The sequence below is a fragment of the Grus americana genome, chromosome 7 (genome assembly GCF_028858705.1).
Source record: "Grus americana isolate bGruAme1 chromosome 7, bGruAme1.mat, whole genome shotgun sequence".
Lineage (NCBI taxonomy): Eukaryota > Metazoa > Chordata > Aves > Gruiformes > Gruidae > Grus > Grus americana.
The window spans coordinates 19,543,276-19,565,718 of NC_072858.1; the positions used below are offsets into that span (position 1 = coordinate 19,543,276).

General features: G+C 42.6%; 1 protein-coding gene across 15 annotated transcripts in view; it reads left to right on the plus strand.

Annotated features, from left to right (window-relative positions):
• The window catches only part of SLC16A12 (solute carrier family 16 member 12), a 38,477-nt gene extending 16,396 nt beyond the window's left edge, over positions 1–22,081 (plus strand). For 13 of the 15 annotated variants that reach the window (XM_054831380.1, XM_054831378.1, XM_054831368.1 and 10 more), the window contains 6 exons: positions 9,026–9,246; positions 11,320–11,423; positions 12,679–12,822; positions 15,213–15,804; positions 16,907–17,166; positions 18,265–22,081. In XM_054831380.1, the coding sequence (XP_054687355.1) occupies positions 9,137–9,246; positions 11,320–11,423; positions 12,679–12,822; positions 15,213–15,804; positions 16,907–17,166; positions 18,265–18,527 (1,473 nt within the window). In that variant the 5' untranslated portion in view covers positions 9,026–9,136 and the 3' untranslated portion in view covers positions 18,528–22,081. Of the gene's footprint in view, positions 1–1,573; positions 9,247–9,840; positions 10,010–11,319; positions 11,424–12,678; positions 12,823–15,212; positions 15,805–16,906; positions 17,167–17,523; positions 17,578–18,264 lie in introns of those variants that run through there. The other 2 variants (XM_054831382.1, XM_054831381.1) reach the window with 2 other exon arrangements.
• The last annotated feature ends 362 nt before the right edge of the window (positions 22,082–22,443 follow it).

The following is a 22,443-nucleotide window of genomic DNA, read 5'->3' on the forward strand; positions in this document are numbered from 1 at the left end:
TAGCCCCATCCAATGGTTTCCAGAGAAAAGAGAAGTTCACATTATGTTTTTCATCTGAGTGCTACCAACTCAGCTGACAGTAACTATTTCTGCTGGGGTTCTAGCCATGCCATTTGGTTTAGCAATTTCTGGCAAATTTGACAAATTAAGGAGCCAGTGTTGCAAAGCGATTGTTGTGAGAGGCCAGCGCAGCTCTTCCTTTCCCAGCAACACGCTGCTTGGTAGGGGAGTGACTAAAGGGATGTTGTGCCATTCTACAACCTTTACTTTTTACTATCTTTTTCACTTTTCTGCTCCGAGTATTTTTGCTCTTGGGTAAAAGGGAGTTTTCTCAACTCCCACCCCTCTTTTGCACCAACCCCCTCACCTATACCCCTCTCTGGCACCTCCCTTCTCTACCAGCTGTTTGACATCCCTTTGGTTTCCACGTTGCTTCTCCTGTTCCCACGCCTATGCTCTGTTCGGTCGGTCCTCTTCAACAGCCACCTCCCTCCCTCATAGGCACCAGCTGAAGCAAATGAAGAACATTTGCCACTCAGCATAGCGGTGGGAGTTAATAAACTGGTCTCTCATATGATTCATCTTCTCTATCTTGATATGTTTTGGATGGCGGGCAAGTTTTATTAGATATTTGTATGATGCCTAGCACTGTGACACCCACTCTCTGATTAGAAATCCCAAAGTACTGCTAGAATACAAATAGGTTATTAATGTTGCTCTTCATATCATAGGGAAACTGCTCCTTAAAAGTATAAAAGAGGTTAAAGATTTTCAGAGTAAACCATCCAGATTTATGTAGGTATATTATAGATAAAAAAACTGGAAAAGGTTATTACAATCCATCTTAATATGCTTCTTGTGTTAGTGCTGTGACAGCAATTAAAAGTCAGGTTGGGTCTGGTTTTAATTTTTTATTATTATTATTTTACTTTGGTTCTGGCACAATTCCCTAAATGAACTTTCAGGTAAGTGGTTCTTGTTGTTAACCATTTGTAACAGTGCGGGAGAGGTACTGAACTTATGGAGATGTGAGAAGCCGAATGTGTGTCCTACTTAGACATAATCCTCAGGCTTACTGGCTTGCACGAGGAAAATTTCAGTGGACCAACCTGCCAATCTTCTCAGAAAAGCATAAACTTTGGTTTTATCTAGAGGCTTGACAGAGACATTAAGCACAGAAGAAAGCTGAGGCTATTGACTAGCAGCCTTAAGATGTTCCATGGAGTATTTTTATTTAGGAACATAGGGTTGGAAAGGACTTCTTGAGTTGTTCTTAAACAAGCCAAAGTCATAATCATGCAGCTCTTGATAAATAATCTCCGCTGAAAGCTGTACTTCTCCACTTAAAAAGCTAACACAGGGTGCAGAATGGGACAGCTCTTTAATGGAGAAAATAGATTAGATTAGAAACAGCCTTTGAATCCCAAGAGCTGTACAGAATTAGTGAGTCTTTACTTCCCATGCATTTAAGAACAACTTGGAGTTTAGGTGCCTGCCAGCCTCCTGACTGTAGTGCCTACCATGGTGGGCAGTTGCTGGGGGGGAGGGAGGGGGAAGCAAAAAGAGGCTGAAAAAGTGCCGTTTTCTGACAATGCGCTTGATAGAAGCTTCTGCAGCTGTCGGCGTCTTCTGTGCTCATCTCAAATACTGTGTCCCGCTTACGTGTGCTCTGCTGTATTTGATGAGATGTAGGAAATGAGTGAAGGGGCTAGCAAGCCTCTGGGGACGACACTGGTCAGTGGGGAAGGGAGATCTCTGACACCGTGGAATCAGAGAAACCTGTGACAAGGTAATCAGCTATTAATTGGTAATCAGTAGTCTGTCAGTTTTCTGTCTTCCCTTTAACCTGCTACTTGGTTTAAGCTCATTTCACTACTGCACATTGTTACAGATAAGGTCATCCTTGATCCTTCAAGACCTAAAAATTTAACTCTTTCAAAACACGTGAAATATTTAATCTTATACATTTTTATGATCTACTCTCCCGTAACACATACAATGTTTCTCTGTTATCTAACATTTTTCTTCTTTTATCCTTTGCTACTTATTCTGTGCCCTTTTTATTCATAGTTCTTCTGGATTTTGGGGTTTTTTTTGTTTTTGGGTTTTTTTTAATTAAAGATGCAATAGTCAGAGAAAAGGGAACAGAAAGTAAGAGTATTAAAGCAAGAGGTTAACAGGAATGAATGTAGCAAATGACTACAAATAATTAATGCTTGGTACAATCTTAAGGTCAGGAAAATAAGAAAGATAGTAGAACTGTCGTAGAGCTACGAGTAGGGTAAATATAGGAAAATATTAAGACTGCCCTAGAGCTAGGTGCATACGTTGGTAAATGGAGTAAATATATGCAATTCCATTACCTTTCACTCTAAGCATTAATTAATTTTCTCCGGCTATGCTTAAGCTGCTTTATACTTGTTCTTCATAAAATTCATCTGCACGAATGTTCTCAAAGTGACTTTGAAAGCTGTGTACATTGTTGTTCACAAGAAAAATAGGGTTTAAATTCATTGGTGCGAATGAACCTGTTCTGGGAGTGTGTCCTGGCATTCTGGACACAGAGTTTGTCACAAGCTTCTCAGGCCTCGCCATCGCTGTGAAGGTACAGTATATGTGTGTGCATGTATGTATCTTACACTGATCCAGAAAGAAAATTCTAGATAAATCTCCTTCTTGTTCTTCTCTCATGTGCATCTCTGTGAACAGGTAAAGTGTTTGATTCTGTGCTTATTTATGTTTGTATATGTATTTGGGCCAGCTCCTTTGGGATAAACTGCACAAGATCCTTCCATACAGTTCTGAAGGAAATTGCAAAGGCATCTTAATGCACAGCCATTTTAATTTTGGGTAGCCAGGATAGTGCGAAGAAGCAGAAAGTAGTGGGGTGAGACCCCCAGTATGGTGCAAGGGCTGTGTGTTCCTGCTGTGGGGCAGCTGCGATACAAACCTGACCCTGTGCCTGTTCCTCTGGTTGAAGCCATATCCGTCTACAAATGGAGCATTTTCAAAAAGCATCCAAACTGTTTGGCAGGTGAGGTAGCATTTCTTGAGATGACGGAGCTGCCCAGGTACATCAACGCTGTAAATGGAGCAGCTGAACAAGCTAGGAAAAAAGTGACCCCCCAGTCCCCAGGCAGGCTGGTGTGACCCTACCTGCTATTCCTCTGTCCTTCGTTGCACAAATGCTTCACGTCTTTATTCTACACTGTTGCGATATGATTATTGAATCAATTTGTTTAAAGAAGCAAATCTTTACAGTGGAAGGAGGGGCAGATGCAGAGGGCAGCGAGTGCTTTGCTGGCTGCGTGCCGTGTTTTAAAAGGTCAGCGGCTCCCGTCGCTGTGCTGGCCAGTTGCTAGGCTGCTGTGGATTTCTGTGCTCCTTTCCCTGGCAAAAGGGACCTCGTGATGAGGTGCAAGGTTATAGTAGTGCCTTTTTAGTAACCTTACCCGCTCCTTTCTGCTGGCTGAGCAGACCGAGTAAGGGAGATGCTCTCAGGAGCAGCTGTTTTCTTTCCAGGGTTCTCAAAAACAGCTGCCAAAGTAACCGATAGGTTATTTGTCCTGCCAAATTAAACCTCATATATTAACTTGGGGAGCAAAGTCACTGTTAAGTGAACTGTCAGGGCACGCTGGGTAACTGAGGCTTTCTTAGGGGTCAGCAGAATCTGTTACCACCTTCACCCCACTTACATAGTCTTCGAACTCACAGCAAAGTGCATTTACTTAATGCTTGAGTGAAAATTATCTAGCAAAGGTTGCAAAGTGCAGAGCTCTTTCATGAGCTTTTCTTTTAACCCTGCTTTCCTCTAGCCATCCCAAGCAGCAGAGACTTTTATGCACATCTGAGATGTGTTACAATGGCAACCAGTGCAGCCAGGGGGGATCAGGCTTTACGGTGCTAAAGGTGGGGCAGGTACGCAATAAGAGTCTTACCCTGCACCAAAAAGGTGAATAAAAAGATGCAACATGAGAGCAAACCAAGGTAGGGCTGGGAAGTGGAGATCACGGTTGCTCAAAGTATGTGCTTTCCGACTGTTCGACTTCATTTGTGGAGTCCACAATCTGGATACGGGTAATTAGAAAACAACACCAGGGTGTAAGCAAATGAAGTTTTCTAACCTCAGAATAAAATTGCCAGGATGCCGTGATAGGTGTTTTAGACACATGCAGCAACAAGAAAGGTAATTATTTAATTTACCTATTAGTGCAGCGGCTATGACAGGCATAGCACTCCCTGAAGCGAGTGTGAAGTCAAGGAGATGAGGTTTGCACTGATCCTGCTATGGGGAGGTTGGGTGGCCTGTTCCTATGTTGGCCAGGCCTTTCTTATAATTTTGTTGTTTTTGGTTGCTTGTAACCTCATTGAATGTTTGCTGTTCATGTGTACGTTGGCAGGCAGGGTTCTGTGAAAATAACAGCAAGTGATCATGTAACCAAATACCTAATCTATGTTTGCTTAGACTGATATGTCATCAAATTCTTCCCAAGTACATTAACGTGCAGCTAAAATGCTAACTAGGGTCTCAGACCCGATCTGAAGCTTGCCTGGCAAGTTGGGCCAGAGATCTAGGCTGAGGTCCTGGCACCCGGCTATTGCTGTATGTGCATTAAAATTAGTTAGGGCTCTGTATGTGGGGATTGTTGACTCCTCTGAAACATTTTGTGTATATTTCTGCTTATTGAAGGGTTACTGTTATCCCTTCTGGCATTCCTGGAACTTCCTCCTCCACCCTTAATAATCAGAACTTGAAACAAAATCTTCACTGCTCGAGAAGGGGCACTGAAAGATACTGCTCAGATCCAAAATAAGAAGCCCTGCCTTGCCAGGACAGTAAAAGTGCTGCAGAGGCACATCTGAATTGCTCAGGATCTCTCTGTGATGTATCATGCGCTTACGCAAACTCCACCAAACAGCATTACTTGTTATTGCCAGGAAACCCTCAAGCAAAACAATTTTATCAGTGCCCTGCTAATTCAGGTGGCTGTCATGGATTCTTATGGGCTATTCAATCATCCAGGCATTTGAACCTAACATATTAAACTTGCAATAATACAATAAATGTACCTTTGAGGCTGTTAGTGTAGATGCAAAGCGTGGTGACTACATGGTGCAAAGCACTGGTACTTGCTCTGCTTGTTCACGTGAATTTCGCAAGATAATGTAATGGGAGACTTCGTTGCCAAACTGGGGTATAATCTCTTTGTGCCACTCTGGCTTCATGCTAGATTGGCTATCAGCTTTTTTGTGGCTGGGTTAGATGCAGACACCCACAAAAAGGTTGAATTTTGTTTTCTAAGTAGACAGGGATGTGGTGGTGGCTTGTATCAAATTATACTGCTTGATGATCTGGTCATTCACTGATCCAGCATCTGCTTAGCCATTAGATAACTTGTTGATCCAGTATTTGCACATATTTAATAAGACAGTTGTTGCTTCGAGCTATACAGAAAGGGATGTATAATTGACCCTAATAGTTAAAAAAAAAAAAAAAAGAATCAGTGATTAGCTCATGTCAGCTTACTCAAAATGTAACATAAACCTTGCAAAATTGTCTGTCGTCTGGATGGATTCAACACATGAGATGTATGGTCTGCTCACAAATTAGCAGCATGTGCTGGAAGGCAAATACAGAACATGCGTGTCAAGTGGCAAGTCCACGGATGTGTCTTCTGTATCATGTGCCCGTAATCCTCTAACTTTTGACTGCAGGCGTTTTCAGCCTCCCTCATAGATTTTGTGAATAATGCCATACTTGCCCACACCTGTGCTTTCTTATTTCACTGCATCAGCCAATCTGTTGTACCTTTTTCCCCTCAATTTGTCTGTGTGTGTGTCAGAGTTTGTTTCAGAACATAGTGGGGAGAGAAGGAGGGTGCGGTTGCGCACAGGCACTGCTGTGTATTTGTCCTGAAGCAAATAGGTAAGGTCAAAAAATGAACTTTACACTTCAAGCAAAATGTCACAAGGCTTGTGAAGAGGCCAGTGGTGTCCTTGGGGTCATGTGGGCACCTGCAGAGGCTGTGCAGAAAGCTCTGTCAGCTGCATTGGCATGTTTTGCTGTGTATTAAAGAGTTGTCAGAAAAGGCAAACTTTCCTGTTCTCCATTCCAGAGCTTTCATTGATCTTTTATGTACGTAAGTCCTAGCATTGAATACCTCAAAGATGAGGTTTGAAATTGTAAACTCATTTAGATCTCATTTGCTTTGTGTGGTTTTTCTGATCAGCTATAGGAATGAACTTGTAAAGACTGCATCCAGCTGGGACCCTTTAAACTCACTTAGGAGCCTCTGTGCATGAGATACCAGGTTTGGTGGCTGCTTACAAAAGCTCTTGTAACCCCAGCCGTGAGTTCTTGTGTGATCTTTGTGAGCCGCTATGACCATGGCTATATAACCCAAACTGCAGCTATGTCAGATGTCCCATCTGAGATGTGGCCAACTCTACACGAAGAGTGAAGCATTTACGTGATCAGGCAGGGTGCAGCACTGTGTATCTCTCCAAAGAGCCACAAAGTGACAAGCAAAGCAGGCCATTAGAGATTTTCTTTATATCGTACCTGAGTTTTCTTCTAATTCATTAGTGTGGGTTATATTGCGATAGTACTTCATGCTGCAGTGAAGATCCCTATTGTGCTAGACTGCATATAAACACAGAGAATAAAACAGACCTTGCAAAGACTTTATAATATGATTTAATTTATGATGAAACAGATGTTTGTGACAACAGAGGAGAAGAGAATAATAAAGACAACATTAGTACCTGTTCTAATGATTATCATGGGCATTGCTTTGGGCTCTGAATCATGAGAAGGCTCTATACAAATATTTACTTATAAATAAATATTAGCAAAGCCTATTATACGAAGAGAGAAAATAGGACAGTAATTTTTATTTCTAAATAGTATACAGCACTTTTGGCCTAAAGTAAAATGTGTGATAGCTAACAGGCTGATTAGCATAGAGGCAAAAATAAATGGTACTTGAGGAACACACAAAGACCTGGAACAGAAATTTAACGGTAGCTTTTTAAGCTTGTGTAACTGGATGGCCGTATAATATAGTTTTGGCATCTCTTGTGGATATTTTTATTCACTGATATTTTTCAAGGATTTTGTTTCAAACATGATTAACTTAAATCACTGCTCAAAAACATTGACAAGCACTCATTTTGTTGTGAAGTTACGAACGGTTCTCTTCGCTGTTCACTTCCCGTAGCAGTTCAGGTGCCTCACACAACATCACAGCCACTGGCTTTTGGATTTAACCCCTGTCTTTGAAAATTACACTCGTTTTTTCTGTTTTTAACGTTTATGGACCGAGTTGTATTAGTATATAGGGCTTGATGTTATCCTGTATGATCAGCTGCAATTCTCGGTCTTTGAAAGCCAAGCAGGTAGATTAGGATAATGCTTCTTACCCTTTTTAAGTCAGAAGACTACCAGGCCTTTTAAAGAGTCCACTGATTCTCTCATACAGTGCTGTTACAGGGTATTATTTACAGCCTAGTAGAAATTCAGCTAAGCTTTCAATATGTTGTGATTTTTTTGTTTGTCATTCCTGTTTTCTTCTACTTTGTTCACATTTCAGTTTGGCAATGTGTATGTGTTTTCTTGAAATAATTTTGTAATGGTTTTGAGATGCACCTTCTGAAATCTCAGGGGAGGCAGCTGATGAATGCTTCTCATCAGTTCACCTGTGGTGATATTTAGGGTCTGATCCGGGGTACCTTGCTGTTTGGGTCAGGAAGTTCTGGGCATTGCCGAGCCAAGCCTTGAGCATCACCTGGCCGAGCAGCTTCAAGGACTGAGAAGGCACATTATTAGCCCTGTAGCTGCTTCTGGAGTTGTGCTTTTGAGTAGCTCTGCAGCTCTTGAGTGCTGTAACAGGTAACATATCCTGGGAAGCCTGTGGTTCTTGTCAGTGGGAATGCTGCATGTTCAGCATCTGTCATATTAGGTGATGTAGAAGCTACTTGAGATTTCTCTCCAAGCAAAACTGAAAGACATCCCAGATAGTTTGCTTATGTCATATAGATCTTTGATTCATCCAGGGGTTAGGTGCCTTCTGGTGATGGCAAAAACACGGTCTGAAACTCAGCAGTGACAGGCAGCACTGCGTGTTCCTGCACTGAGCAAAATGGGGTGTCCCGCGCCCCTCAGTCCAGCCCTGCCATGCCGTCCTGATGCAGAGAGGACTAATGTTGGTCCCATGCTGCTGGTGACATCCACAGCACTAGCAAAGCTACTCCCACACACCGTTACTCATCCAGGGTCCAGTGGGTGTCATTTGGTCTCCTGCAGCACTCAGTGTGCATTTAGAGCCCATGTAGAGCCCGTGGCCCGGATGCAGATGCTATTTTGACTTAAGTGGGTGGAAGAGGGGGACAGGCTAGCTCTACCCTTCAGTGAATTGTCCATGTTCAGAACATGAAGTCACCACGTCCTGCTCGATTACAGCCTTCATCTAGGGTTTGGCTTGTGAGAACAAGGAGGTCATTTCATCATCAGATCTTCTCTGATTTTACAGCGAATATTCCCTTTTCATACAAAGGTGAAAATCATATTCCCTCAAACGAAAGTTTTGCACTAAATTGTGTACAAGGAAGTATAGCTACTTTGAGTGGAGACTGCAATTGAAAACACAGTTCAGGCCAGGGACTGGTGTGAGCAGGGGAGCCCTACTGAAGGTAAATGAGCTGGAGCAACTGGCACCAGTAAAGTATGTGACTTACGTGTATGTGCTACAACGTTTGTGGGGAAAAAGGGTATCACGCGCTAGGATGTCACTGCTGGGCAAATTACCCTGAAATAAATGATACCAGACGCGGGGCCAAATTCTGATGGCACTCTTGCTTCCAACAAATTTTCATAAACTGTGTTTGAAAGATAAACCTCGCTTTTACGGTGCAAAGCCGAAGCAGCATTTCCTAGCCCAGCCATGCGGTTTTACAGCGCGTGCGATGTACCCCAATTCCCTCTCCACCTGTTTTTTTTTCTCTCTCTCTCTCTCTCCCCCTTCAGATGGCCAGTAACCCATGTGCCAGGCAGCCCCGGCGCCCGCTCGGCGTGCCGGCCGGAGTCGGCCCCTGCCACTGAGGCGGGGAGGAGGGAGGAATCGCCCCAGCCTGCACCATGGCCTCGTCCCAGCGGGGCCGGCACCCCGGCCCTCCCGACGGAGGCTGGGGGTGGATGATCGTTGCCGGCTGCTTCCTTGTCACCATCTGTACCAGGGCTGTGACGAGGTAAAGGGGCTGCTTCTTGTCCTTCTGAACTGTTTGTGGTATTACCCCCCCCCTTTTTTTTTTTTAACCTTAGGAGGAGGATTTGGGATGTCCCCTAATGTCCCACAGCTGCAAGGGTTATTCTGGCTAGTTACAAACTTCTCTCTTGCTACATTTTTAAAGGCTTCCTGAAATCTCCAAGAGTGTGGTGACAGCTGAGGGGATATGAGCCCTCTGCTTTCAGTCTCGCCTCCTCTGACAGCTGTTCTATCTCACAACACCCTCCTCTTGATTTTTTTTTTTCCAGAATTGAAGCCTCGGGTGGGCAGCGTTAGTTCAGGCTGTGGTGGTTTGGTTGGGGAGGGAGGAATCTTCAGGTCTGATGTGTCCCTCTGACCCCACAGCCATGCTCCTTTTTGCTAGTCCCAGTGGCTTTACTTGGCTCCTGAGTCTAGCCGAGAAACCTGTAAATACCCCCTTGTCCTACTGCAAACATTTCACGTACCATCATGCCTGGGAAGGTCTATGCCCTAAGAAAGAGGCCCCTCTCTATACTCTTCTGGTATCCAAAATATGCAGAACATATTTTTCTCAAAAAATACTTCTCAAAAATAGAAAGAACAGGAATAGACTGCTGCCTTGCATAAACATAATGTATACATCTGGGGTGAGATGGCTTCCACAGCTGCTGTTGGGTGACTTTGATGTCGACTGGAGACAGAGGAGCCTGGTGTGTGTGAACATGGACATTTAAGCTATATTAAGCAGACAGATAAGCACCCTGGTAAGTGAGGAACACTGAGACAGTGTCTTGTTGGACAGTCAGTATAATGTAAATACAGTGTTTCCTACCTAAATTTTACATTTCTTTCAAAATAAAGCCGCCAGGTTTAGGGATCTAAAGTCTAGGGTCTTGGAGTCAACAGCATAAAAGGGGCATAGAAACATTGACACAGTGTTAGTTAATGTATGCAAATGTACCAATTCTGTAGTAACAGCAGAGATTTCCTAGCGGATTTAATTCCTTTTTCAAGTGTGAAATGTGTTACATCCAAGAAATCATCTAATGGCTGGCACACATCTAGAGTATATACAAGAATGCAGTGTGTGCAAGACAAAAGCTGAAGAAAGTGGTGGTTTGTTGATTTGCAAGAGGAAAAAAGAGCGGTGGGAAAAGGGATCTCTTGCTGATCCAGAAACTAGAATGAAACTATGCAGCCTTTTAATCCGTTCCCCTGCAGAGATAGGTAGAATAGTAAACTCATTAAGCAGAGCAAAATAACCTTTCCTGGAAGCATTTTAATAAACTGTTGGAAGGTCCATGGACTCCTGCTGTGTTTCGATTCTCTACTCATGAGGAGTTGCTTTTTACTGCCTTTGCACTTGTGCATCCATGAACACACAGCTATAGGTGCTGTTGACTCTATAGGGACTATGATGGCCCTGCCCTGCCAGTTTGTGCAGATGTGAATGCCACCGTTAGCAAGCAACCAGGTCAGTGAAGAATTGGGGGATCTGGGGCTTTGTGTACCAGGGAAGCAACATCATGATGTGGGCTATACATTGCTGGTGATAATTACAACTTAAATTTCATTCCAGTTATAATTATTATGAGTTATAAATATCTAGCAGCAGATACCACAATGAGAAACATGTGGTATTATAATGTTCCTAATCTATCCGGAGTAGTTATCTGTCTGAATTAGGTTCTACATCAGCCTAATTGTCTAATCCCACTGTCGGGATAATAGTTGGACACCAATTTGTTATTCGGTTGTTGCTAGTGCAAAGCAAGGATTCTTCTCTGATTGAATCACCCTAGCCTAGGTGCTTTACACAGAGTCCTGTTGGAATTATTACTTCATGTCTTGTCCCTCATGCATTAAGGTAGCCCTTAATTTCCAGTATCCCTTAGAAACTGTTTAAAAATTTCTCCACCTCGTTGGGATTTAGGCAAATCACAGGGTTTATTTTCCTGGGAGCTGGAGAGGACCTTCAAGTGGATGCTCTTTATACCTGAAGAATGAGACCGGTGTTTTCTGTGATGTAAATATTCCATGTTCAACAGATTGGTATTCATGTTTTCTTTCCTAGGTGCATCTCCATTTTTTTTGTAGAGTTCCAGGCATACTTTGGGCAGGATTATGCCAGAACGGCTTGGATCCATTCCATTGTCGACTGTGCTACGATGCTCTGTGGTGTGTATTACCCTTTTAAGACTAATGTGGCTGCTTTTTCTTCAGCTCCATCTGGATTTAGTGTGTTCGCAAGTTGGAGGAGTCAGCTGGGAAAGATAGATGCTGTGGGTTCTCTGGGGTATGGTATATCCAAGCTGCTTCCCCCAGCATAGTTGTACAGGAAGGGAGTGTCTTCATACTATAGAAAAGACGCAGAACTTTTTGTTTTGTCAAATGATCTAAGTTTTCAGAAATGTACTTTTGTCAAGGTCTAGTGGGACAAGTCGTGTTTGAGAGCTACTAACTGAGCACTTGTTTCTTTTGCCTTTTGATTGGAATCATATTTGAGACTTAGCACAGGATGTACATCTTGCCTTCAGATCAAGTCACAGTCATCCTCCTTTTGGCAAACTTGTATGTTTAAAAATAGTCTTTTCCCTTAAAAGAAAATTCAGTATTACTAAAAATGACACACACCAATGCAGCAGTTGTACTGAATTTCTCATGGGTTTATTTTAAAACTGTAGGACTAGGTGAAAATCCATCCTCTAATCCTGTGGAAGAGAGTTAATCCATGAGAATTTCTACGAAGGCACAGGGACACAGCTGGAATGAGACATCTCCTGTGTCAGCCAGGTTCTATCTTGAGAAAAAAAAAAAAAAAGAGAAATAAGGATAACATTGCCCTGGCATTGCAAGTAGCAAAGAGGGAGAGGGCTGGTGATGCCACCCCATGTAGAGGCAGGGTGATCTGGGAGTCATCAGTGTTGGAGAACTGCAGGAGAGAGGTAGCAGCCCTGGAGATGGTCCAAAAGATGAGAGACCTTTCCTGTTTGGGTTTGACACAGAGCCCACAAGACCAGGGAGGAGCAAGGAAGGACGTCTGAAGTTACTGAGGGCTGAAGTGCAAATTCCAGGTGGGGGAAGGTCTCAGTGTTGTAAGTGTGAAGTAATGAACAGTGTGGGCTGTTGCTGTGGCCTCTCTTGACCCCAAAAACTGCAGAGTAGCTGTGTCCCATAATGACTTTGGCCTACTAAAATGGCTGCTGAGAAAGCTACTGAAAATTTGGTTTATCCTCACTTTCAGGAAAATGATTTTCAGAAGTTTTTTAGTGCTCACGCCATTGTGATGGGGGGATATTGGAAGACCACTCTGTGTAGCTGTGATCACCATTTTCTCCTGCTTGCCTACTGCTTCCTTTTCCTTAATGACTGTTACAACAAACTGTGTGTGAGGACCTGCCATTAACTACCACCTTTACTTGTTTCTTTGAAGCCCCACTTGGGAGTTTAATCAGTAATCACGTATCCTGCCAAGTTGGTATCATGCTAGGAGGCCTGCTTGCATCTACTGGGCTAATTTTGAGTTCATTCGCCACCAGCCTGGAACACCTCTACTTATCATTAGGAGTCCTTACAGGTAGGAGGCATTGAGCCCCTTTGTTCCTGCCAGGAAAACAGCATGGGAATGTTAAAAATGATGGTCTTTCCTTTCAAGAGGGATGATCTCTTCCCCCTGTCATATTGCCACCACACTGGTCAATAGTGATACTCAGACCTGTCCCCTTCATTGTGAAAGACAGGCTTTGGCCCCTCCTGTGAGGGCTTCAGTACTCAGTGAGTCTCACACAGCCCAAATGCAGCGTGCTGCAAAAGAGACTCTCTAACTTCTGCTAGAGAGAGCACTATGGATAATGTTCTGAAATTACGGGAGGTGAGGCAGGACTCCTGTTGCAGGTGATACACAAAAACATTTCCTTTTTGCCTGTGATTTGGGAGGAGTTTGTTATGGTAGGATTTCTAGACTGCCTGAAAATATTTGCATATTAAAAAAAAAAAAATATTAAAAAAGTGGGCAGAGGAGCACTGGGTGAATACCTGGTGCCTCAGCCGTGCACCTTATTTTTGTCTGCATTACATTCCTTTTGAAAAGCAAATTGCTGGTTGGTGGTGTAGCTGTAGCAGCTCTTTCTTTTGCGTTCAGGTATGGTGGTAACAAATTCCTTTGCTCTGTCTTGTCTCCCCGTGTTTGCTCTGCACAGAGGAACTTGAGAGGTGCCCATGGTCACACTGACATTCCTTCCTCATTAATACTGACCTGGTAGCCACGGTGATATAAGCCCTTGTGCTTGGTCCCCTGCTGTTTAGTAACAAGTTGGTGGAATTACTGCAGTTCACATGCCAACAGCTTACTCGTTTAAAAAAAAAATTAAAATCCTTATTTTAGTGAATGTCACTGCTGTATTACAATGTTAATCTTTGACAAATGTGTTCATAACAAATAAAAAGGCTCCTTGTAACGCGAGGGACTGTGCCACATACCATGCTAATGCCACTGAGGCTTCCTTAGAAAGAACTGCTGTGAATATTGAGGTGGAAAAGCAATTGCACGTTGTACATAGAGTTGTAAAGAGCCAATTCTACAAGCAGCGAGCTTCTAGTCTGTGGGGACTGACTAATGGCGAGGTGAGCTGTTGGTAAAGGCTAGAGCTGGTGCCCCAACCTGGAGAGGAGGTGGGAGCACAACTGGTGAAGGTCTAAATCCATAAAAGCTGCAGGACTTGAAACTATGAGGAGTGAAACAGAGGTGAGATGGGGGAGTGGCAATAAGTAGCAGAGTTCCTTCTAAGAGGAATGAAAATGTTTTCAGTCCCAAAGTTTGCATTTCCACTTTTCACAGGACATTTATTGGCTTTTTGGGGATCTATTTCCCCCTGCCAACTCACTAAAAAATAAATGGTGTGTACACCAAATGCAGTATGGTTTTCACAGCTCTCGAGTGATGATGTCTAGCTCAGGGCTCCTCCTTTGGCCCTGCTGCCCACACAGGTCCAGCCCCAGCTCCCTGCCCTGCTCCTCCCCTCGTCTGCCGAGGGGTGCCAGAGCGGGGACTTGCTGCCCGGAGCCCTTCTAATCCCCTTATCCCCTCCTGGCAGGCTTAGTGCCTGCCCGGCACCGCGCAGCCTGTGAGCAGGATGTGGCACTCCCCTGTTGGCAAGTTCTGCCAAAGGCAGTGGGGACCGTTTTACCCTCAATGTAGGGCATGCTCCAAAACCCTAGGCAGGAACTAATTTCTGCAGCGGATTCAGAACTATATGTTTTAGTGTTAGGGCACTTGATGATTAAATTCTGCTCTCTGGTTCTGCAGCAGAGACCACAAGCTTTTTCCCAGTCCAAGAGATGGCTCTTGTTCGTTTACTAAATTGGACATGGCTTTGTTTTTGGAGGCTTTCCTTCCTCTTACTTGTAGATGGGGATTTAAAATGGTCAGGACTCCACACAGCTGCTGTGTGGAGTTTGTTTAGCTGACTAAAAAGGTTTATTGTAGAATATTAGTAACAGAGACAAACTCTTTGTACCGTATTTCAGAGACCTGAAAATTAGTGTTCAGGGTTGCAATAGACCGAGACACAAAGTGGTGCCTCATCGGAACAGTGTGCCCAGTGCCAGCATCTGCGCAGACCCCGGGGCAAGGCCTCATCTTGTACCCAGGAGAGGCTGACACACTATTTCTCTGATGTTTATTGATCGTCCTTGTTCTTGTTATTAAGTGAACACCATCACTTCTTTCTGAGCCTTGTTATCGTGGATTAATGGTGATCCGTTAGGTTTGTCAAGTCAGTGACCCTGACAGTGGAAGAAAGGAGTCATCCTGGCTTCTCTTCACGCTGTGACTGAGCTGCATGATACAGAATCAGAAAAAGCTTCCTATTTATTTGTGCTAATGAAAGTACGTTATGTGGTTTAATTTAATGTGTTCCATATGTCATGCTCAGTATTAAGCCATCTGCACTGTGCTTTCTCTTCTAGGACTTGGGTTTGCACTCTGTTACTCTCCAGCCATCGCGATGGTGGGCAAATACTTCAACAAGAGAAAAGCGCTGGCGTATGGAATCGCCATGTCAGGAAGTGGAATCGGTACCTTCATCCTGGCCCCCGTGGTCCAGCTCTTAATCGAGCAGTTTTCCTGGCGTGGAGCTTTACTCATCCTGGGAGGTTTTGTTTTAAACCTCTGTGTCTGTGGCGCTTTGATGCGGCCTATTGCTCTTAAGGAGGACCGTAAAACTGCTCCTGAGTTTCTTGAACAGGATTATGTCTCCGAAGCACAGAAACGAGACCTAAAGCGAATGTCCATCTGTTCACCTTTAATCAAAGTGTGGTCTCATGAATATTTATGCTACTGTTCATGGAAGGAATATGACTTTTTATTGATGCCAGGCTTCATGATGCTGGCAGTGTCAGTTTTATTTATGGCATATGGCTGTAGCCCTCTCTTTGTCTACCTAGTGCCTTATGCTTTGAGTGTCGGAGTGAGTCATCACCAGGCTGCCTTCCTCATGTCCATACTCGGTGTCATAGACATCATTGGTAATATCACCTTTGGATGGCTAACAGACAGAAGGTAATGGCTTACAGCTAAGCAAGTGTAAGCTTTAGCTGGTGGGAGGCTGGATGCAAGTGAGGTGTAATACATATAAAAGTTAACATTATGGACTTTTTCTGTAGGACGCGTAACTGTAAAAAAACCAAACAAACCACACAGTCTAACTTTCAGAAATGCTTAGTATTTAATGTTTTTTGTCTCTTCTGAGTTTGCTCAATTTGGCTGGTTTCATTTCTTTTTTCCTGAAGAAATGATGTGTTTGTGCAAAGCTCTTGCATTTGACGGTGGAAATGTAACCCATTGCCTGAGGTATGTTGAACATGATCCTCTGTGTACCTATTTTGTAGAGGATTTCACTCCAGTTCCTCTGCCTTTCCATCTCTTTTGTGCTGCCAGGGAGGCACGGAAGTCATGGGAAAGGGTCAAGGGGCTGGCCCAACACTGTCAGGTATATACTCAGAAGAACTGACCTAAAATTGTTATACATTTTCCAGTATGCGAGAACTCACCATGTTTTACTAACTCGGCTCACTCCAAACATCTGTGTGCAGCCTCTGTAACATCAGTAGAGACTGGCTAAATTAAGAAGGATTTTGATTCTAAAGGATGCATTCTTTATGTATATTCAGTTTGTGGGAAAAATCAAATACTGGTTTTGTGGGGCAGGGAGAAAGGGAATTGCCATCTCACTTAGCTCACACTAACTCCAGTGTTTAAGGGCTGATGTGAAGGATGACAGCTGAGAGGTATACTGTAATATTTTTGCATAATACTGGGAGCACCTTGCTGAGCTGGGATGTAAAGCCTGATGGAATCCTGCTTTGAACATTGAAACTTCGGAAGGCTGCAAAATCCTGGCTACGGAGCGGCTTCCCTCACTAGGGGCAGCGAGAAGAACACGGCAGGCAGCATGGGCTGCTGCTTACCAGATGTTTCTGCAGCTCTAGGTGGGCAGTTTTGCCTACCTCGGCTCATCAGAGTTGTGCTTTACATCTTGAAGACCGTCTAAGAAAATCTGAGCTATATAAAAGAGGGAGAGAGACTGAAGTGCTACATGCCAGGGCATAGAAACTGAGATGCTCCATTCAGTGACAATCTTTTCCTGTTTTGAAATCTGCAGGTGTCTGAAGAAGCACCGGCACTTTTGCTACCTCTTTGCTGTGGGAATGGATGGCCTCTGTTGTCTTTTCCTGCCAGTTCTCCAAAACTTCCCCTTGCTTGTGCCTTTCTCCTTTACCTTTGGCTACTTCGATGGAGCCTATGTAACGCTGATTCCTGTCGTGACGGCAGATGTAGTGGGAACTTCTTCCTTATCATCAGCACTGGGTGTTGTGTATTTTCTGCATGCCATACCATACCTAGTGAGCCCGCCTGTTGCAGGTCAGTTCACAAATGACTTTTCTAGAATCTTATCACTACTTTGAATTTACCTATTGGTGTGATGTAAAAGCAGAGGAAGGACAGCAAATGCGCACTGAATGTGGAGGTAGTGCCTGGGCAGGGAAATAACACACCTAGACCTTCATAAGGCTCTAGATCCCACTTAAGCCCCATCTTGGTGGGATGATGTCTACATATAAAGCGAGTTGAAATTTAAAAACCAAAACAGTATGGAATGGGAGCTGTTACGTCACCATTTCACGTAGTTCAGAAATTGTGCAAGTAGAAGGAACAAAAGATTTCACTCTGAAATTACACAATTTTGAAAATGTAACCTAAAGAGAGTTTCATTCCAAGGTTGGTTTCTGTGTGGAGGGCTTGATCTTTTCATCTCCAGACTGCTTTGAACAGGTGGGTGAGTCAGCTTTACCACTATTTGGTCACAGGCTCATCACCGTAATAGCTAACCATCATTTTCCCCATCAGTTCTATTACAGTGAAGTAAGGATGAGAGCTGTACTCTTCTTATTCTTTAGAAAGGACTTGATACAGATTTGAATGATGTGGAAGGACAGAGATCTTTTCTCAAACGGCCATGTATATATGTCTTGCATATTTTGTCTGCTGTTCACATCAATTCCCAATTAATCTCTGCTTCTGAAGCTTTTAATTTAATTTTCCATAGTTAAAATATAGCAAAATGGAATTATCTGAAGTGCTGCCTAGGGCATAGCTCACTACTTGTTTCTGTATGAGGATCTCATGCACACAGTATTTAATCCCAGGGCTCTTTAAGCATGTCTAAAGACTTCCAGTGAAATCCATGCAGTTCAAAGATGTTTATTTGGTATTGTGCTAATGACTGCTGTGCCTTTTCTCATGGGTTTGACCTCTAAACAAAAGCCCATAAAAATCTTATCTACCTGCTGAGGACAAATCCCTCCCTGCCCCGGGAGGTAAAAGTATAGTGACAGCGATGTAAACCCATATTTATATGTAATAACTCCAGAAGTTTAAAAAACTCCTGTTGATCACAGGATTTGTAAATTATCAGAATTTTGGTGAGCCTTTAAAAACCCATGATTTGTTTTCCTACAGGCTGGCTTGTGGACACAACTGGAAGCTATACTGCATCATTCCTCTTGTGTGGATTTTCTATGATATTTAGTTCAACGTTACTGTGCTTTGCAATACTAGCCAAGAAAATCAAAAGAACACATTTGCAGTCACTCAGCAATGATACTGGCACCAAACAGCACATCTGGACAAATGGAGCAATAGCTTATTCTGTCACAGCAGAATTAGACCAAAAGGACGTTGAATTTTTGGCTGTGGATACAAACAGCTACAGCAACAGATGACAAGTGCTGTTCGGGATTCAGCACTGCACAGCCGTGACTGAGACGGAGGTGGCTTTGTAGTGTTACGCTGTTGAAGATACTACTCCTGTGAAATAAGGCACCTCTCAATTAGATTTTTCTGTTGTGTTTTAGTTGGCTAAAATCTACGCACAGCAACAGCAATGTCAAGTTAATGCAGTAACAGAAGAAAGCTAGACTGAGAATAGAGTTTGTAGATACAAATGTTCACAGATTTATTTGAAAGGCAGTATGTCAATTCCACAGGTAATCTCGAAGATTATAATTGGCTATAATCAAAATAAAATGATAAAGTAATCAGTCACTAAAACTGAACAATAGAGTTTAAATTATTTAAAAAATAGTATTAATGAAATAAGCTTTTTGGTGTTCTGGTCTATTATGTCTCAATGGACTAATCACACACACCACCAAAAACCCTTCACAACTATCAGTCTGCGGTCTGCATTAAACTCTAACTTTCGAATGCCAAAGCCTTTTTTTTTTTTTTTTTTTAAATCTGGCAGGAAACTGATTTATGATGAAAGAATCTCTGGAGCAGCTTTAATTTTTACAGTGTGCCTGAATTTTGTACATAAGTTGCAATTTAATTTCAAATATGGTTTTAGACCTACTTTCCCAAGCACCTTACAGCAAAATTTTGAGGTGGTTGCTGCTTTCTTTTTTCTCCTGGTTATCTTTAAAGCTTGAATTTCTAAACATTGACATTCCAGGTATGATCCTCCAGCTGATCTTTGTCTGGGAGGGTGGAAGAGGTGCTGTGGTTCCTCTACTATCTGAAGAGGAGTAAATCTGTGCCAGACTAAGCATGCTGATAGACAAACTTGCTTTAGCTGCATTAGTTGGAAGAAGCCCAAAGGTGGCCCAGAAGACCAGAGGAGAGGCTCATGTTATTCCAAATACAGACCCTCTTCCTCCTGTGAAATCAGCTGTAGAAAAAATTTAGAGTCTGTGCAAGCAAATGACTGAGAAACTGCCCACTCCACAGGCTGTTAGTAAAGAGGAATGTTGGCAAAGTTGCTTCTGCGTATTCCAGTGGCAAGTCTGTCTCTTCTTGGAGCCAGGAGCTGCATCTTCAGATGGTGCAAATTACTCGTTTGTGCCAACTGAAGAGCTTGTCCTGGATGGCCAGAACACAACAGCTGGGATTTGCCAATGGTTTCATGCTACTTGTGTGAGGAATATACTACAGCTGCCTGCTTCATGGGAACTATAGCCTCAATGTAGTTCTACAGGGTAAATTACTGATGTGATGATTTAATAAATAACGGGATGTTTCTACATTTCCAGAGTGAAACCGGTGTCAGTGATGGAGGAACTTCACATTCTGCAATGCAAATCACTTCTGTGTTTTGATGCTGTATAAAGCTGCATTCTGTTCATTAGCAAATTGATCGGAGTCTAAATAACTGTTATCAATGCTGAACTCGTAGTTTTGTTAATCATCTGCAGTGTATTCAGTGATTACTCATGGTGCCCTATTCCAGTCTGTGCCTCAGAAGGGAAAGCAAAATAGACTGATATTCACAAATTTGATTTAGATCAAGAGTACAGCCATAGTGGTATAATGCACTTTTTAATATATATGAATAGTATGTATATCAAGTAGTTCTATTACTCATGCATATTTCAAATATAACATATTAAAATTGTTTGACTTCAGTTGTCTGTGCTCAAACAAAGCATTTTTCACTGCTGTGCTTCACAAGCGTGGTCAGAGCCAGTAGCATGACTTACATGCATACACCACACATTAAAAGATGGGAATGCAAAACTGCTTTAAACTAATGCCATTACCTTTTTTCAGCTCTGCATGGCAATTGAGTCCTGGGCCTTAACTTTGATTTTTAACATATGGTCATAAAAAACCACAAAAATTATCCATGAGTATTTCTTAATGAGTTAGGGAAAATATGCATATTTGGGAGGAAAAAAAAGTTGGCTTTATTAATTAGTAGTGATGAAGATATTGTTTTAACTTTTAATGCAAAAGTTTATATCAAAAAGTAGGGAATATGTGATCTACAAAGAAGATAAGCTATTCCAACAAGTTATAAATTATCACTGTCATTTACTTTAGAAAAATGTAATTAGTTTTTTTACACATCATGACATGTCAGCAGTTGTTCATGCCAGAACTGCATATTATAAAAGCCCATTGGAATAATACTATATGCATTTTATCCTAGTAAACAATACTGTGTAATACATTATTAGCATTTTTGAATTTTCTTTATTTCGAGATATTTTTCATAGGCTTTTGTTTTGTGTTTAACTTACAATTAAGGCAGTATTTCTTGTTTTAAGTATCTAATTCAGCAGAAAACATTCAACTGGTTTTATACACAGACCTTTTGTAGAAAATGATAGAATTATTTCAGGGTTTTCTAACACTGTTTCTGCTCTGAATTAAGCCAATGGACAAAAGCTTATATACCAGAATGATGCTTTCTATGCATAAAACACACTGTGAAATATCAGCCTGTCATGAATCTCCCTAGCTCAAAAACAGAAGGAAGGAAGCATCGCAAGAATTGACCTGCCAGTGGAAGAAATGGGAATACAATCCAGGTTCTCAAAGCCTCATGCCAAACTTCTACCCACTGGTCCACACAACCCAAACTGAACGCTCATCTTCATCCTGCCACATGAAATGTTTCAGGCAGCACGTTATTGAAGTCTCTGGATAATACCATTTTTTAAAAAAAAAAATTATTGTATCTGCAATGTTTTTTTCAGAGATGATAATATTCAGGCTGCTCTCCACAGAGGATATTTTCCAGCAAGGCATGGTGCAGCAGTAAACAGAGATAGCTGGGCTAGCCGTGAGCAATTTCCCTGGCTAACGCTGCATGTTCCCACCAGCCCTGTTGAGCACTGATGGATACGAGCTTGAATGGAGTGCTGCACCGCTGAGCCTGTCTGGCTTCTTGGGACAGCGTGGTCTGACTTGGCTGGGGCAACGTCTGTCCAAGACAAAACCGGACGGATCCTATCTCAGATGAATCCTGCCTGGGATAACACTCTTTTCCATGCAGTGAAAGGGAATTCAGTGTGAGTGAAACAGCTTACAGCTGCTGAAGTTATCCCATCTATTTCCATTCCATAAGGTTTAAAATGGGGGAAATACTAATTCTTCTGAAATTACTTATGTTCTAGTGATAATTTTTATCAGATCAGCTCTGGAACATTTAACAAATTGTACCTTGAAAAATTGTGTGAAACAGCATTGGAGAAGTAAAGTACCTTCTGTTGAAAAATAACTGTTGTTTTCAGAAAAAAAGAGAAAATGTTGAGCCTGAAACATTTCTGCATGCTTGGATGATAATTTATCTCCTGAAAAACAAAAGTTGTCTGTGCTACTATACGGTGAATATATTTTATGTTGCCACAACAATTCCTTATTTGCTTTCTGAAGTGTTACAAATTTACGTGGGAAGGAAGACCTTAAGTTAAGCTGTAACGGTACTTCATGGTCAGCATAACAAAGTCCTTAGTTGAGATCACCTCAATAAATAATACTTTCTTCTCAGTGACTATTCCGGTGTATTCCAGTAGTTTTCTGTATCATTTAGAAGGTGCTTTTGATTCATAAATGAATACTTCCTGAAGGGTCATCTTCACTTCTTTTTTCCACTGCACCGTTAGCATAGGCCCCAGTGATGTGTTCATACTTGGGAGCAAATTGAGAGGGGTTCAGCTTCTGTGCGTTTCTGGTTTTGTCCGTTAGATGCTGCAAAACGCGCGTTTTGTTTTGCTCAGGCTCAGCCTCTTCCCTGCGCCGCCACGCCAGGCAATGCAGCAGCACCACCCTGTGGGAGATAACGTTTCTCCTCGTTCACAAGACTAGGCAAGAACTGGAAGGCAGTGTTTGCACACAGCATCCCCGGGTAGTACT